The sequence below is a fragment of the Rattus norvegicus genome, chromosome 8 (genome assembly GCF_036323735.1).
Source record: "Rattus norvegicus strain BN/NHsdMcwi chromosome 8, GRCr8, whole genome shotgun sequence".
Classification (NCBI taxonomy): domain Eukaryota; kingdom Metazoa; phylum Chordata; class Mammalia; order Rodentia; family Muridae; genus Rattus; species Rattus norvegicus.
This window is the reverse complement of record NC_086026.1, coordinates 72,910,377-72,922,766: the sequence shown is the minus strand read 5'-3', so window position 1 is coordinate 72,922,766 and position 12,390 is coordinate 72,910,377. Positions and strand designations below refer to the sequence as shown.

Sequence of the window (12,390 nt, the reverse complement as noted above, 5' to 3'; positions counted from 1 at the left end):
CTGCTGAGGCATGAGCACACTCAGAGGAGTACTGGATTGACCTGTAGTAGGAAAAACGTTGTAGAATTTACCACATACTTTCCCCTTCAGTAGGGCTGAATCTTATATGAACTTGAATTAGATAAATTCAGGATATCATGATGTCAAATACTAATAGAAGTTCTTGCTTTATAAACAAAGTCTGAAATTAGAACACTTAATTTTAAAAGTGAAACAAAATCTCACTTCTCCCTCCTGAAGCTGGTGCAGCCTGAGCACATTTTCAATGGTTTATTACTCAGGTCTCCACTCAGCAGCCCCAGTGAGAAAGCAGAACAAATGCCAGTGGGCAGGACAGGGGTCATCTCAGGTCACACATGCCAGTGGGCAGGACAGGGGTCATCTCAGGTCACATATGCCAGTGGGCAGGACAGGGGTCATCTCAGGTCACATATGCCAGTGGGCAGGACAGGGGTCATCTCAGGTCACACATGCCAGTGGGCAGGACAGGGGTCATCTCAGGTCACATATGCCAGTGGGCAGGACAGGGGTCATCTCAGGTCACACATGCCAGTGGGCAGGACAGGGGTCATCTCAGGTCACACATGCCAGTGGGCAGGACAGGGGTCATCTCAGGTCACACATGCCAGTGGGCAGGACAGGGGTCATCTCAGGTCACATATGCCAGTGGGCAGGACAGGGGTCATTTCAGGTCACACATGCCAGTGGGCAGGACAAGGGTCATCTCAGGTCACATATGCCAGTGGGCAGGACAGGGGTCATCTCAGGTCACATATGCCAGTGGGCAGGACAGGGGTCATCTCAGGTCACATATGCCAGTGGGCAGGACAGGGGTCATTTCAGGTCACACATGGGTACAGGAAAGGGGGAGAAGGCAGCTCACTGAAGCAAGCAGGATACCTGGGCAAGCTGCTCAGCTGTGCACAGGGAAGGAAGGATGCCATCCCGATGTGGGTTATGACTGGCATATTTTCTCTGTGTTCGTATCTTACTCATAGCTAACAAGAGCAAAGGAAAGGAGGGAGGAGGGAGAACTCCAGGCCACAAAAAGACAGTCTAAAAAATCGTAACTCAAGAACATAAGGATTTTTTCATAATTTCTTCATGTAATAAATAGCACAGCTTGATAACATAAATTAGGTAAAATGGGAACTCAAACACAGGATGATAAAATAGTGGAATAAAACAAAGAGGGAGATTGCAGACATACAGAAACAAATTGAATACAAAAATACTTTATGGAACTAATAAATAAACTATAAATAGAAGGAGGAGAACACACACTACAGCACACTGAAATACCGACATGGAAGAAAGCCTGTGAGCACAGCATACGCACAGGAAAGAGACAAAGAAATCAATCAGGTGCTAACTGATGCCCATTGCTCTGCTGCAAACTGCATGGCTGCAATATTGAAAAAGGTGGACAACACCTTTAAAGATTTATCTCTCATTTGCAGAACAGTTCATGGAGAACCCAAGTCTGGCTCCACTCCATGTAGAGCCATGATGCAGTGGCCCATGATGCCACCTCTCCTGTCCCCTCCTTCACTCCTTTACAGGATAGTCTACCTTATGGCAGAAGCTGTTTCCTCTCCACTTGTCAGCTTATGAGAAGTATGAAGAGACCCAAGGGAAAGCCTTCTGAGGAGGTGACCTAGAGGGACTCTTCGAATCTGATTAGCATGAATTTGGTCACATGCCCCATTTATTCCCGTGGAATACTGAAAAATGTGATCCATAATTGGATAGCCATGCACTCAGGCAAAATTGGAATGTCATGTTTGAAAGGAAAACAGGCCCTAAGGGACACACAGGTACCATAATATGAAAGGCCAAGATGAGCAATATGTAAGAACATTTGGCGTCCCGAAAATGGAGAATCTAGCAAATAAAAGAGAAGATATTCACTGATATAAGAAAAAGCTCTCAAAGTAAAGAGGGGGTGAAATGCTGCTGGGAAGAAAGCAGAACCCCAGAGAAGTCTGACATAGAATATTTAAAACAAATTACTTTAGTTAAGTATCTTTGCTTTAAAGATGAAGAATGTTTCAACATGTAGGAAGTAAGGAATCATCTCTAAAGAGTAAAAATACATGTTGGTATTAGAGTTCACAATATTTACCATCAAGAGTAACAGTGTAGTGTTCACATAGTTTTGAAATAAAAAATAATAAACCCAGATGTAATTCAGGTGTAAAGGCAGGTAAGATACCTATGTACCTTGCTGGATAGAACCATTGATGGCTTAAGGTAGCCTACCAACCAAAACAAGAAGCTATAGTGTAAAGGGCTATGAAAATGACTGTTGATGAACATCTGACCCATTTGTATGGATAGCAAATACTGGTGTCTATAGAGTCAAAGTAGAATGTGAATGTTGTAGGACTAACCAGTGTAAAAGTACTCTGAAATTGAGAGAGGAAAAAAAGCAGCTGGGTGAAGCAAGAACTCTGATGCCCTGTCTTCTGAAGTTAGGCTGTTCTATCCATGGTTACTCATGCAAAAATAATTTAGCATCTTTCATAATAAGCACTATTCAGCTGTATAGCATGAGTCAGCAAAGTATTGCCTAGGTGTTAGCCACCTGCTCTTGTGAATAGAGTTTCATCAGAACATGGCATCTTGGCCCATTCAGTCACTAACAAAATGCCACAAAGCTGATGGTTCATAACAACAGAAACAGATTTCTGGGAAGTTCAAAGTCAAGGTTCTTAGATTCAGCAACTGGTGGAGACCTGCTTTCTGACTTGGGAGGCTACTTTCTCATTGTGTCTCACACAGTGAGGCCACTCACTGGAACCATTTCCATAAAGGCCTCTGAAGTCTATCCTCATGACCTAGTCACCTCTCAGAGCATTCAGACCTCAGCAGCCAGCTCACAGTGTTGTTTCCAATGCTGGCAGTCAGCCTGCATAGAGCTCACATGCCTGAAATGTCTGCTGTCATTTTAAGTTTTTCAAAACCTATTTTTTTTTTTTGGTTCTTTTTTTCGGAGCTGGGGACCAAACCCAGGGCCTTGCGCTTCCTAGGCAAGCGCTCTACCACTGAGCTAAATCCCCAACCCCCAAAACTTATTTTTAATGATGGTTCTTAAACACTTTAACCTCCTTTGTAGCCCACCACCCACCAGTAGTGGAAAAGAAAGGACATGGGGGCAATTGACCTGTTTAGAAAGGTTCTTTGGAGCAATTCCTGTTTGTGTAATCTGGAAATTGGCAGCTCAGTTCACAGGTTAGCAGACAGTGGCAGCTGGATCCACTTGCGAACACTTCACAGATACATCAGCAGTCCAGTTCAGTAGAGTTAGAACAGCAGACAAATCAGTAGTGGTGGCACAACCTAGCAGAAACAGCCGGGCCTCAGCCTAGGCACAAGTCAGCAGGAGGGACCTGGAGGAATCCAGGAAAAGTTCTAGGCTGTGCCTCTCTCAACTAAGCAAAGATCAGCAAAGACTCTAGACCAACAAGCACTGCACAGCTAGCTCTATAAGCAAGCCAAGCTCAGCCTCTGTCATTGTCCATCAAGTTCTAGTTATACGCCCTCCAAACATCACGTGACCTCCATGGGTCTTAGCTCAAATGACATCACCTGGCCAAACAGCCTGAGTCTGTGGAAGTGGCAAGAAACTGCAGCACACCACCAGATTATTTTTGGCGTGTTTCTCTCTATGGAGTCCCAACAAATGCAGCTCAACTATGCAGTGTAAGGCAGACCAGTACATGCATCAGTGAACCATCCTTTATGTCCTCTCTGGTGTCTGCTTCAGCTAAATGTTCCATCACAAGTCAGCCTTAGGCTTTTATCTGTGTCCACTTCAGCTAAACACTCCTTCACGTGTTTGTCCCAGCAAAACACCATCCAACACAACCGACTTTTCAAAGAACCCTTAAGTTTATACTTCAGCCCACTATTTTGCTCCTTTAAGAGAAAATAATTGCCTGTATAAAGGAATCCTGGGATAGAGGAATATTTGGTAAGCTCTACTAATTTGTTGCTGCTAGGACTGGATTTCAGGTGGAAGAATACTTGCCTAGCATGAACAAACCCATGTTCAATCCCAGGTAAAACATAAACTGGAAATGGTAGCACATGCCTGTATCTCCAGCTAGAGCATCAGAAGTTCAAGGTCATCCTTAATGGCATTGTAAGTTCAAGACCAACCTGGGCTACTGAGTCTCTCTCAAAATAATAAAAATAATAGTAATAATAATAATAATGACAACATAGTTTGATGTTTTTAATTCAGACCATTTTCCTCTTAAATCCATGTCAAATTAAATTTAATAATATAATATGCATACCTTTATTATACATCACTATATCAGTTGTTACAAAGATACCAAAGAGGACGGGTCTCCTAATGAAAGTTGCTGTGCTTCCTTCCACTTTATCTTCATGTTTCCACATTTCAGAACCTTTATAGCATCTCTCCCAGAGCGATGGAACAGGGTGAGCTTTCCGATTAACGATTCTAAGTCACAGGACTATGGTTGCTGCGTCTCCCTTCAGCTTTCCTTTCTTTCCAATGCTAGGGACTGATCTGAGGGCTTCATACACATGACTCAAGCGCTCTGCTGCTGAGCTGGAGCCCTGGGACCCCCTTTTTTAAATTTCAAAAATTCTAAGCTAATTTAGAAGATTTAGACAAAGTAATAAAGTGCTGAAATACAGTTTTAGAAATAATAATGAAAGACTGTATGTAAAGGGCATTGTTCTGTTTATATGATAATTGAATAATTATATTTCATATTATGTCAGTGTATGAAGGTGTGCATATCTTACAAGCTGCAAAGCATATGCTCTGTAACTTACACTGTAATCACAGCATAAGGAGCCTCCAGAGGCAGTGCGGGTAGGACTTGCTAGGGATTGGCGTGTTCTCAAAGCCAGCTTGGAGCTGGCATTTCTCTCAGCCCATTTTACCTGTCACTCATGCAGCAGCAGGTCCACACTTATGCAACCCCCAGACCTCTCCTGGTTGCAGCACTCCACCTATAACTGTATCCTCTAACCCATCCTGTAACTCAATGCCTCTTTTAAGATGTTTAAATATCATCCACACTACTACATCATAACCCTGACTGCACATAACAGTGTGCCCAGGGAGTCTTACAGAAATACCAAGGCCTGAGCATGAACTAAACTGTTCCGATTTAATTGCCCAGGATGGGTGCTCAGACAGCAGTGCTTTCCAGAGACTCCCTGAGTGGTTCCAATACAAGGTTCCAATACCTCAGCTCCATCACAGCACCAGGCAGAACTAAAACCACTCCCACTTCTAAACCCCCTTAGTCCTCGGCTTCCCCATTGTTCATAAAATTTAATGATCATCGTATTAAAGTTAGTGTTACATAGTAAGTGCTCAGTAAATGCTGACATCTGCTACATTTTCCTTCCAACCCTGCTCATACAAGTGTTTGCCCTTGCCATCGGAAAAGGCAGCAGAGTGGGCAGGTGCTTCTTATTTAGCCACCATGAGGAATTTATTTTCTGTAATCTGTAGCCCTCTCTTGTATCCCATCCACTCGCCCACCATCAGCATCCGTACTTGCTGTCGGCACGGTGTAAGGGACTGAAGACAGCAGCATACGAATCTGCTGGCTGCAGGGCAGAGTCTGTTTCCTGCCCCTCAGCCTCTCCTTTGTGTCGTTCCTAGTGATGTATTTTATACTGGATCTTTCTGCTTTAGCTTTCAAAAGCCAGTTGTCAGGTGTTCTTTATAAAAGGCTTTCAGAAAATCCAGATAAATTATGCTCTGTGTCCCGAAACTGCCAAGCCTCTATTTCACTTCGACATCGAGCTTGACAGTTTTGTTGAAGTGGAATCTCTCTCTCTTCCTTCAATTTACCTTCACTTCCCTGACCTTGATACCTGCCAGACAGATAAGAGATCCATTCCTTTTGATACTGGATGTCCTCAGTCACACATATGCCAGTTCTAGTTACAATACAGTGGGTCATTATCTCAGTCTCTCAGATTAGGAGGAGATCCCAGAAGCAACTCAGATCGAGGGGAGGAGAGAAGAGAGCTAAAGGAAAGGCAGAGTAGCCCCTTTACCTCATAACCTGAGCTCTGTTAGACTGTCCTGCAGTCCCCACTGCAGCTGAGGAAAGGCTAGTCACACCTGCCTTTCCCTGGAACTCACCTGAAGGCAACTGGCAGCACTTCCTGCCTACTGTCCCCTCTTAACATGCTACTTGAGGGTAAGGGAGATGGCTCACTAGATAAAGTACTAGTGTTCTCAAGTGTGAGCGCTGGGGTGAGGATTCTAGAACCTATATAAAAGCCAGACAGCTACAGAGGAAGCCTATAATCCCAGGGAGGCAGAAGTGGCATCCCATGGGTGAGCTGGCTAGCAAGCCAAATCTGTGAGCTCTGGGTTCAGCAAGAGACCCTGCCTCAGTGAGTAGAGTAGAGAGCAATCCAGGAGGTTACCTGATATTATCCCAGACCTGCTCATGTACACACACACACACACACACACACACACACACACACACACACACACACACCTTTTTCCTTAGTTATTATTTGAAGTAATGGGGTGTAGCTCTGTGATAGTGCTCTCCTAACGTGTACAAGACACCGCATTCTATCCATAGCACCAAAAAAGAACAATTCTTGTTCCTGCTCATTGAGCACCATGAGGAGTTGCGTGTACAGGGGATGCTGCTTTTCTGTTGCCCCTCAGTACTCCATCCTGGCAGGGGAACCCTAAAACTTTGCTCAGCTAATATTTAAACCATAAGGTGATTTTCTACCTCTGTGATTAGAAGAAACATTCCCTTTTCTCTCCTTAAGCCTAATGGGCAGGAAGGTGTAGTACAGCTGAGGTCAATAGCATGGTCCTGTTAGAAAACCGGATTCGTTTTAGATGGACAAACTAAACATTCAGTATATGTGTATCCCGAAGCAAATCCACTAACTTCTGTGCTTTGAGAGCTTCATAAGTTAAGTAGTAAACCATTACCTAGTTCTCCTGGAAGCTATGCAAATTAAGTAAGGTTTGAAAAATAACTTGAAATTTTTTTTTTTTTTTTGGTTCTTTTTTTCGGAGCTGGGGACCGAACCCAGGGCCTTGCGCTTCCTAGGTAAGCGCTCTACCACTGAGCTAAATCCCCAGCCCCATAACTTGAAATTTTAAATTAGTTTATAAACACCAGAGAGTGGAGTTCTTCCTGCTGAGGGTCCCAGTAATCTACAGCTTCCCATGATCAAGGTAAAAACAGTGTACTTGAACTATACAATTAAATGTGACTTATATGCAAAGCATGCAATGTTTAAAATCTAAACTAAATAGATCCAACTGCTATTTCATCAGTACCATGAGAGCATTCTTGACTCTAGGAGTGGTGGTTATCTTTGTGACTGATGGCGACATTGCTCCTTTATCCTAGCTGTAGATTTCAACAGTTCACACTTAACCTGTTACGACCAGCTGAAGTGCCTTCCAGCTAGTGTTTATAACCTCAAGACTCTCTTATTTATTTCCTGGGAAATCTGCCTGTGTACAACTTTGCTGTATTCAAAACCTCCCATGTCAAGATTTAGTACTTTTATATTGTAGTCATTAAAATTGAACAAAATCTTAATAGTCCTTTATTAACTACTACACTGAATTTGCATAGTGGAAATCACCACATGTTAATTGGATTTAATTAACTATTTTAAATTACACAAAATCCTGACAGTAGACAGTAGCATAGGGTACTCAGGAGCAATAAAATTAGAGATGGTATTGCTACTTTATTAAAACTTAATGAAACTATTCATAATCTTATTTATTGCTCACAAGAAGAAAACTGTGTTCATTGTGAAGGCAAAAATGTCAGCTAACAACATTTTTTTAATCACACAGGATAAGGTTCGGCGGGTAAGAAAAGGGTCCACGATCTCCAACCTCACAGTTCTGCCATCCAGTCATCGCACTGACCCCCATTTTATCCCCATACCTGTCTTGCAAAAGGATGCCAGTAAAGGTTAGTGATGGTCCAGCCACGCTTAGGGATGGAAAGGTGGGAGCCTTGAGAAGGAATAGGGGCCTGAATTGGAATAGCTTAGGCACTAAGTTTCTTAGGTGATCTCAGACAAGTCAGGTTCTCACCTGGGATGAGCTTCACCCAAGACTAGGTGACCACCAGAGCCTTTTCTACTTCTCAGTCCATCATTTCATGAATTTAATATTGACTTAGGTGTTGGTGTTGTGTATTAAAATGATTATCATGTTTATATGATATAATTAGGAGTTACTATTTTCTAAATAGTTTCTGATGGGCTTCTAATTGTTTTAATGTTATTTAAGAAGACTGCTATGCAAAACCATGAGCCAGAGATAATGTAACTGGTGTTTTTTAAATTTTTATTAGTTATTATTTTACATATATGAGTGTTTACCTGGATGTGTTTGTGCTTGTATGCCATATGCATGCCTGGGGCCCTCTGAGGCCAGAAGATGGTGTTGGGAATCCTGGAACTGGAGTGCAGGTGGTTGTGAGTGCCATGTGGTGCTGCGAACTGAACCTGTGTCCTCTGAGCCAGCTCTCTAGCCCTTTTAAAGTCTCCTGTAATAAACTATTGGACTTCTAATAAGAAAAGACTGTATCATCTTTACCTTGGTATCTATGGTGCCCAGGACTGTGTGGGTGACTGTGAATTGACTGAGTAAGTGAATGGATGAGGATTGGGTATCTGTGTCTTCTGTAGTCCTCTTAGTTTCCCTTAGATCATTTGATTGACTGGAACGTTAAAGAAGGGCTAAGTGACTTTCCTTTCCTAACTCAGATATAAAGGAGCGAGACGATCTTATCTCACTTCCTGTCTGTTTGGAGTAATCAGGACCCAGAGTTGGTTCTAAACCATTCCCGTGGTACTGGAGACTCAATGTCCTCTGGCATTTAGCTCTGTGTCTTGTCTGCTGACCTTTGCTGGTAGTGGATACCCCTGCATGCAATGTCTCTGAATTTGTTAAGTTTCCCTCAGTTGTCATTATTTCTTTGCTAGCTGTGAGAAGTTCTGTGGCTTACACATTCTAGTACCTTATATACCACTACTGTCCACAGAACACTAAGTAACACTAGTGAGTTTGTATTTTCTCCTAGGTGAAATTAGGATGAGTGAATGAATCAGCCCTTGCTTTTGCAGATAGAAATCACTGTAAGACAAAGGTGAATCTAGGATCAAGGCAACTGGTGCAGAGGGAAAGAAACTTATATATCCACCAGAGAACACCTGGCCTATCATATGTGTAATTAATCAATCAATTCATTCTCATGTATTTATGGAGTGCTTATCATATGTCTGGTTATTGTACAAAGTAATATTAGTGTCAAGAAAGCACAAGTCACAGAAATGTGTGGATTTTCAGGGGGCTGATGCCTTTAAGTGACATTTAAGACCCACTCCAGCTCTGCATGAGTTCAGCATGAGAGATGAGCAGCAGCCACATCAACAGGAATCCTCAGGGGTTCTTGAATTATCTGGAAAAATCTAAGAAATGAAGCTCTCCACAGAGTCAGTGGTTGAAATACTGGTGTCATAGTGCACAGACCAGAATCTAGTTTTCTCCCCTGGAAAGCACACACAGCTCTTACACATGGGAATGGGTATGGACAGTAAAGATATTTATGAAAACAAAGCACTTACCATTGTAACATACAGAGCTCGTTCAGTTCTGGTGGTACGAAAGCAGAAACCTGACTGATCTCAGAGGGCTTAAAGAAACCAATGCCGCTTAGCCCTGACATCAGGGCACAGACATGCCTTATGGGAGCTTCAGGACTTCAGATCCTCCGGCTCTAATCTTGACTATTTGGGCAGGTCAGGGACAGGGATTGGAAACCTTTGCCTACAATCAGAAAAAAAAACCCTCCCACAAGTGATTGTGCAGTATGCAAATGAGACTTCTCTAGGAATGATTCTTTTACGGGTGAAGTCTTTGACTGTTCAGCCCTTTAGCAGGTGTTCTGCTGTGACACCAGACCGACATGTCTAATAGCAGTGTAACTGTCCTCACGGCTCCCAGAGCAAATGCAGCAGTCTCAGGCCCTCTTAGGAGTGCCAATTTCTTCAACTTAGTCTAGCTCAGTTTTAGTTTATGTGCTAGGAATTTATTGAGGTAGAAAGTTCTTCAATTTTCTCTCTATTGTATACGAGCATAAGAAACTTAAGCCCTATCAGAAATTTATGGCAGGTAGTCTCCAGATTTCTGGGTTTCTGACATCAAAACAATAGACAATAGACCCATTGTAAGAAAAGGTCTGTCCCTAACACGAGGCTTTGTATAATTATTTACCTGTTTACTCGTTAACAAGGTGTCTTGGCCTTAAAAAGACTTGGTGGCAGCCTTGCTGATGACAAGAAATTGTACATCAGTTTCATGAATTACTAACGTGGCTCTAATATAGTCAGATCCAGTCTGGCTTTCATAACTTCTGGTGATATAAGGATGTCTACAGATAATTTTTTAACAAAATATGAATGATTAGAACATTGGGTATATCGGTTCAAGTACACAGGTTTTCTTTCCTTTGGAACAAAAGATCACCTTAGTTATTAAGAATGTATGCCTCATATCCCTGAATTTCAGAAAGTGCAATAAAGTCACCAGTGATTGAAAGTGCCATAAGTATAAGGAAGTTTTAGTTTGTCTTGAAATTATACTTCTACCGAAAAATGAAATTATCTTAGTGCAATTTGATTTCATATCACTGCAATTGGAAATGGTTTTCCCCTTGGGTTAGCATATTAAGCTTAAAGTGTGCTATAGCTGGTTTTCATGCAGAAGATGAAGGCCCCAGAATGCACCTTTACAAATGAGATGATGAATGATGCTACGTTACTGTTGTGCAATTCATAGAGCTCAGACTTGGTACACTTGCTTAGAGTCCAACTCATGCTTCCTTGTGTGCTAACCTTCCTTTTAGGGATCTTAAGTATGATCGAACGAGGGCTGATCCCCCCAGCAGCAAGGATTACCTTTCAGAATCCACCCATTAAACCCCAAGCACTTCCTCTGCATAGCTTTGATGAGCATCGGAAGGTATCAATAACAGGTAAGACACTCACACCTCTGCGCTTAGCTGGGATCCTGCCGAAATGGTCTCCCCCTTGAAACCCAGACTGCTAGACCTTTAGTCCTCAGTAATAGAACAAGGTGAGAGTTAAGGCATCCTGAGTTTATTTGAACACACAGAGCAACTGAGGCTAACCATGGAGAGCCTATGCACTGTGTGTTGGGAAGTTGGTATTTTCAAGGTCTTGCAGTTTGGTTGGGGAAACAAGACAAAAATAGTAAAGATCTAAAAATTAAAATCAAAGCACTGAAATTGAAAGATACTCTACTGTCTGCTGCTTGAGTGTCCTTTTGTGATGTGATTGAAGGCACTAGCTTAATTAGACGAGTTTTGTCCTCCTGTTCTTAGGGAGGGCATAACTCATACATTTACAATGCAAATCTTTACAATGCAGCTATACATATTGAAACTAGTTTTTCCTACTCTGACTGGACTTTTTTAATAGTGCCTTTTAAAAATTACACTTTTTATATTGAGATAATTGTAGATTCACATATGTTTGTAAGAACTAATAGAATTCTTTGCATAGTTTGCCCCAGTATTAACAATATTACTATTGGAATATTATAGTATGATACCATCATCAGGTTGTACTGGGGATGAGACAGGGCCTTGCCCATAGTGGGCAAGCACTCTCCCACTGAGGTATGTGCTAGTCCCCAGCCAGGGTACTGATTCATTCAAGGCTGGAGGCTTTTTTTTTTTATTGGATACTTTATTTACATTTCAAATGTTATTCCCTTTCCCATTTTCCCAGCCATAAACCTCCTATCCCATCTCCCTTCCCTTCTTCTATAAGGGTGTTCCCCCTCCCCAACTACCCCTCCTTCCCCCTACTCCCTGACATTCCCCTACACTGGGGTTCCAGCCTTGGCAGGACCAAGGACTTCTCCTCCCATTGGTGCCCAACAAGGCCATCCTCTGCTACATATGCAGCTAGAGCCATGGGTCTGTCCATGTGTACTCTTTGGATGGTGGTTTAGTCCCTGGGAGCTCTGGTTGGTTGGTATTGTTGTTCTTATGGGGTTGTGAGCCCCTTCAGCTCCTTCAATCCTTTCTCCAACAGAGACCCTGTTCTCAGTTCAATGGTTTGCTGCTAGCATTTGCCTCTATATTTGATATGTTCTGGCTGAGATTTACAGGAGACAGCTATATCAGGCTCCTGTCAGCATGCACTTCTTGGCTTCATCAATATTATCTAGTTTTGGTGGCTGTATATATATGGGTTGTATCCTCAGGTGGGGTGAATGGTCATTCCTTCAGTCTCTGCTCCAAACTTTGCCTCCTTATCCCCTCCTGTGAATATTTTGTTCCC

General features: G+C 42.6%; 1 protein-coding gene across 16 annotated transcripts in view; it reads left to right on the top strand.

Annotated features, from left to right (window-relative positions):
- Iqch (IQ motif containing H) overlaps positions 1-12,390 on the top strand; it is a 193,701-nt gene that overhangs the window by 55,866 nt on the left and 125,445 nt on the right. For all 16 annotated transcript variants that reach the window (XR_010053948.1, XR_010053947.1, XM_039081112.2 and 13 more), the window contains 2 exons: positions 7,862-7,982; positions 10,926-11,054. Coding sequence is in view for 14 of the 16 variants with exons in the window: in XM_039081112.2 (XP_038937040.1) it covers positions 7,862-7,982; positions 10,926-11,054 (250 nt within the window). In the remaining 2 variants the exon portion in view is untranslated. The remainder of the gene's footprint in view (positions 1-7,861; positions 7,983-10,925; positions 11,055-12,390) is intronic.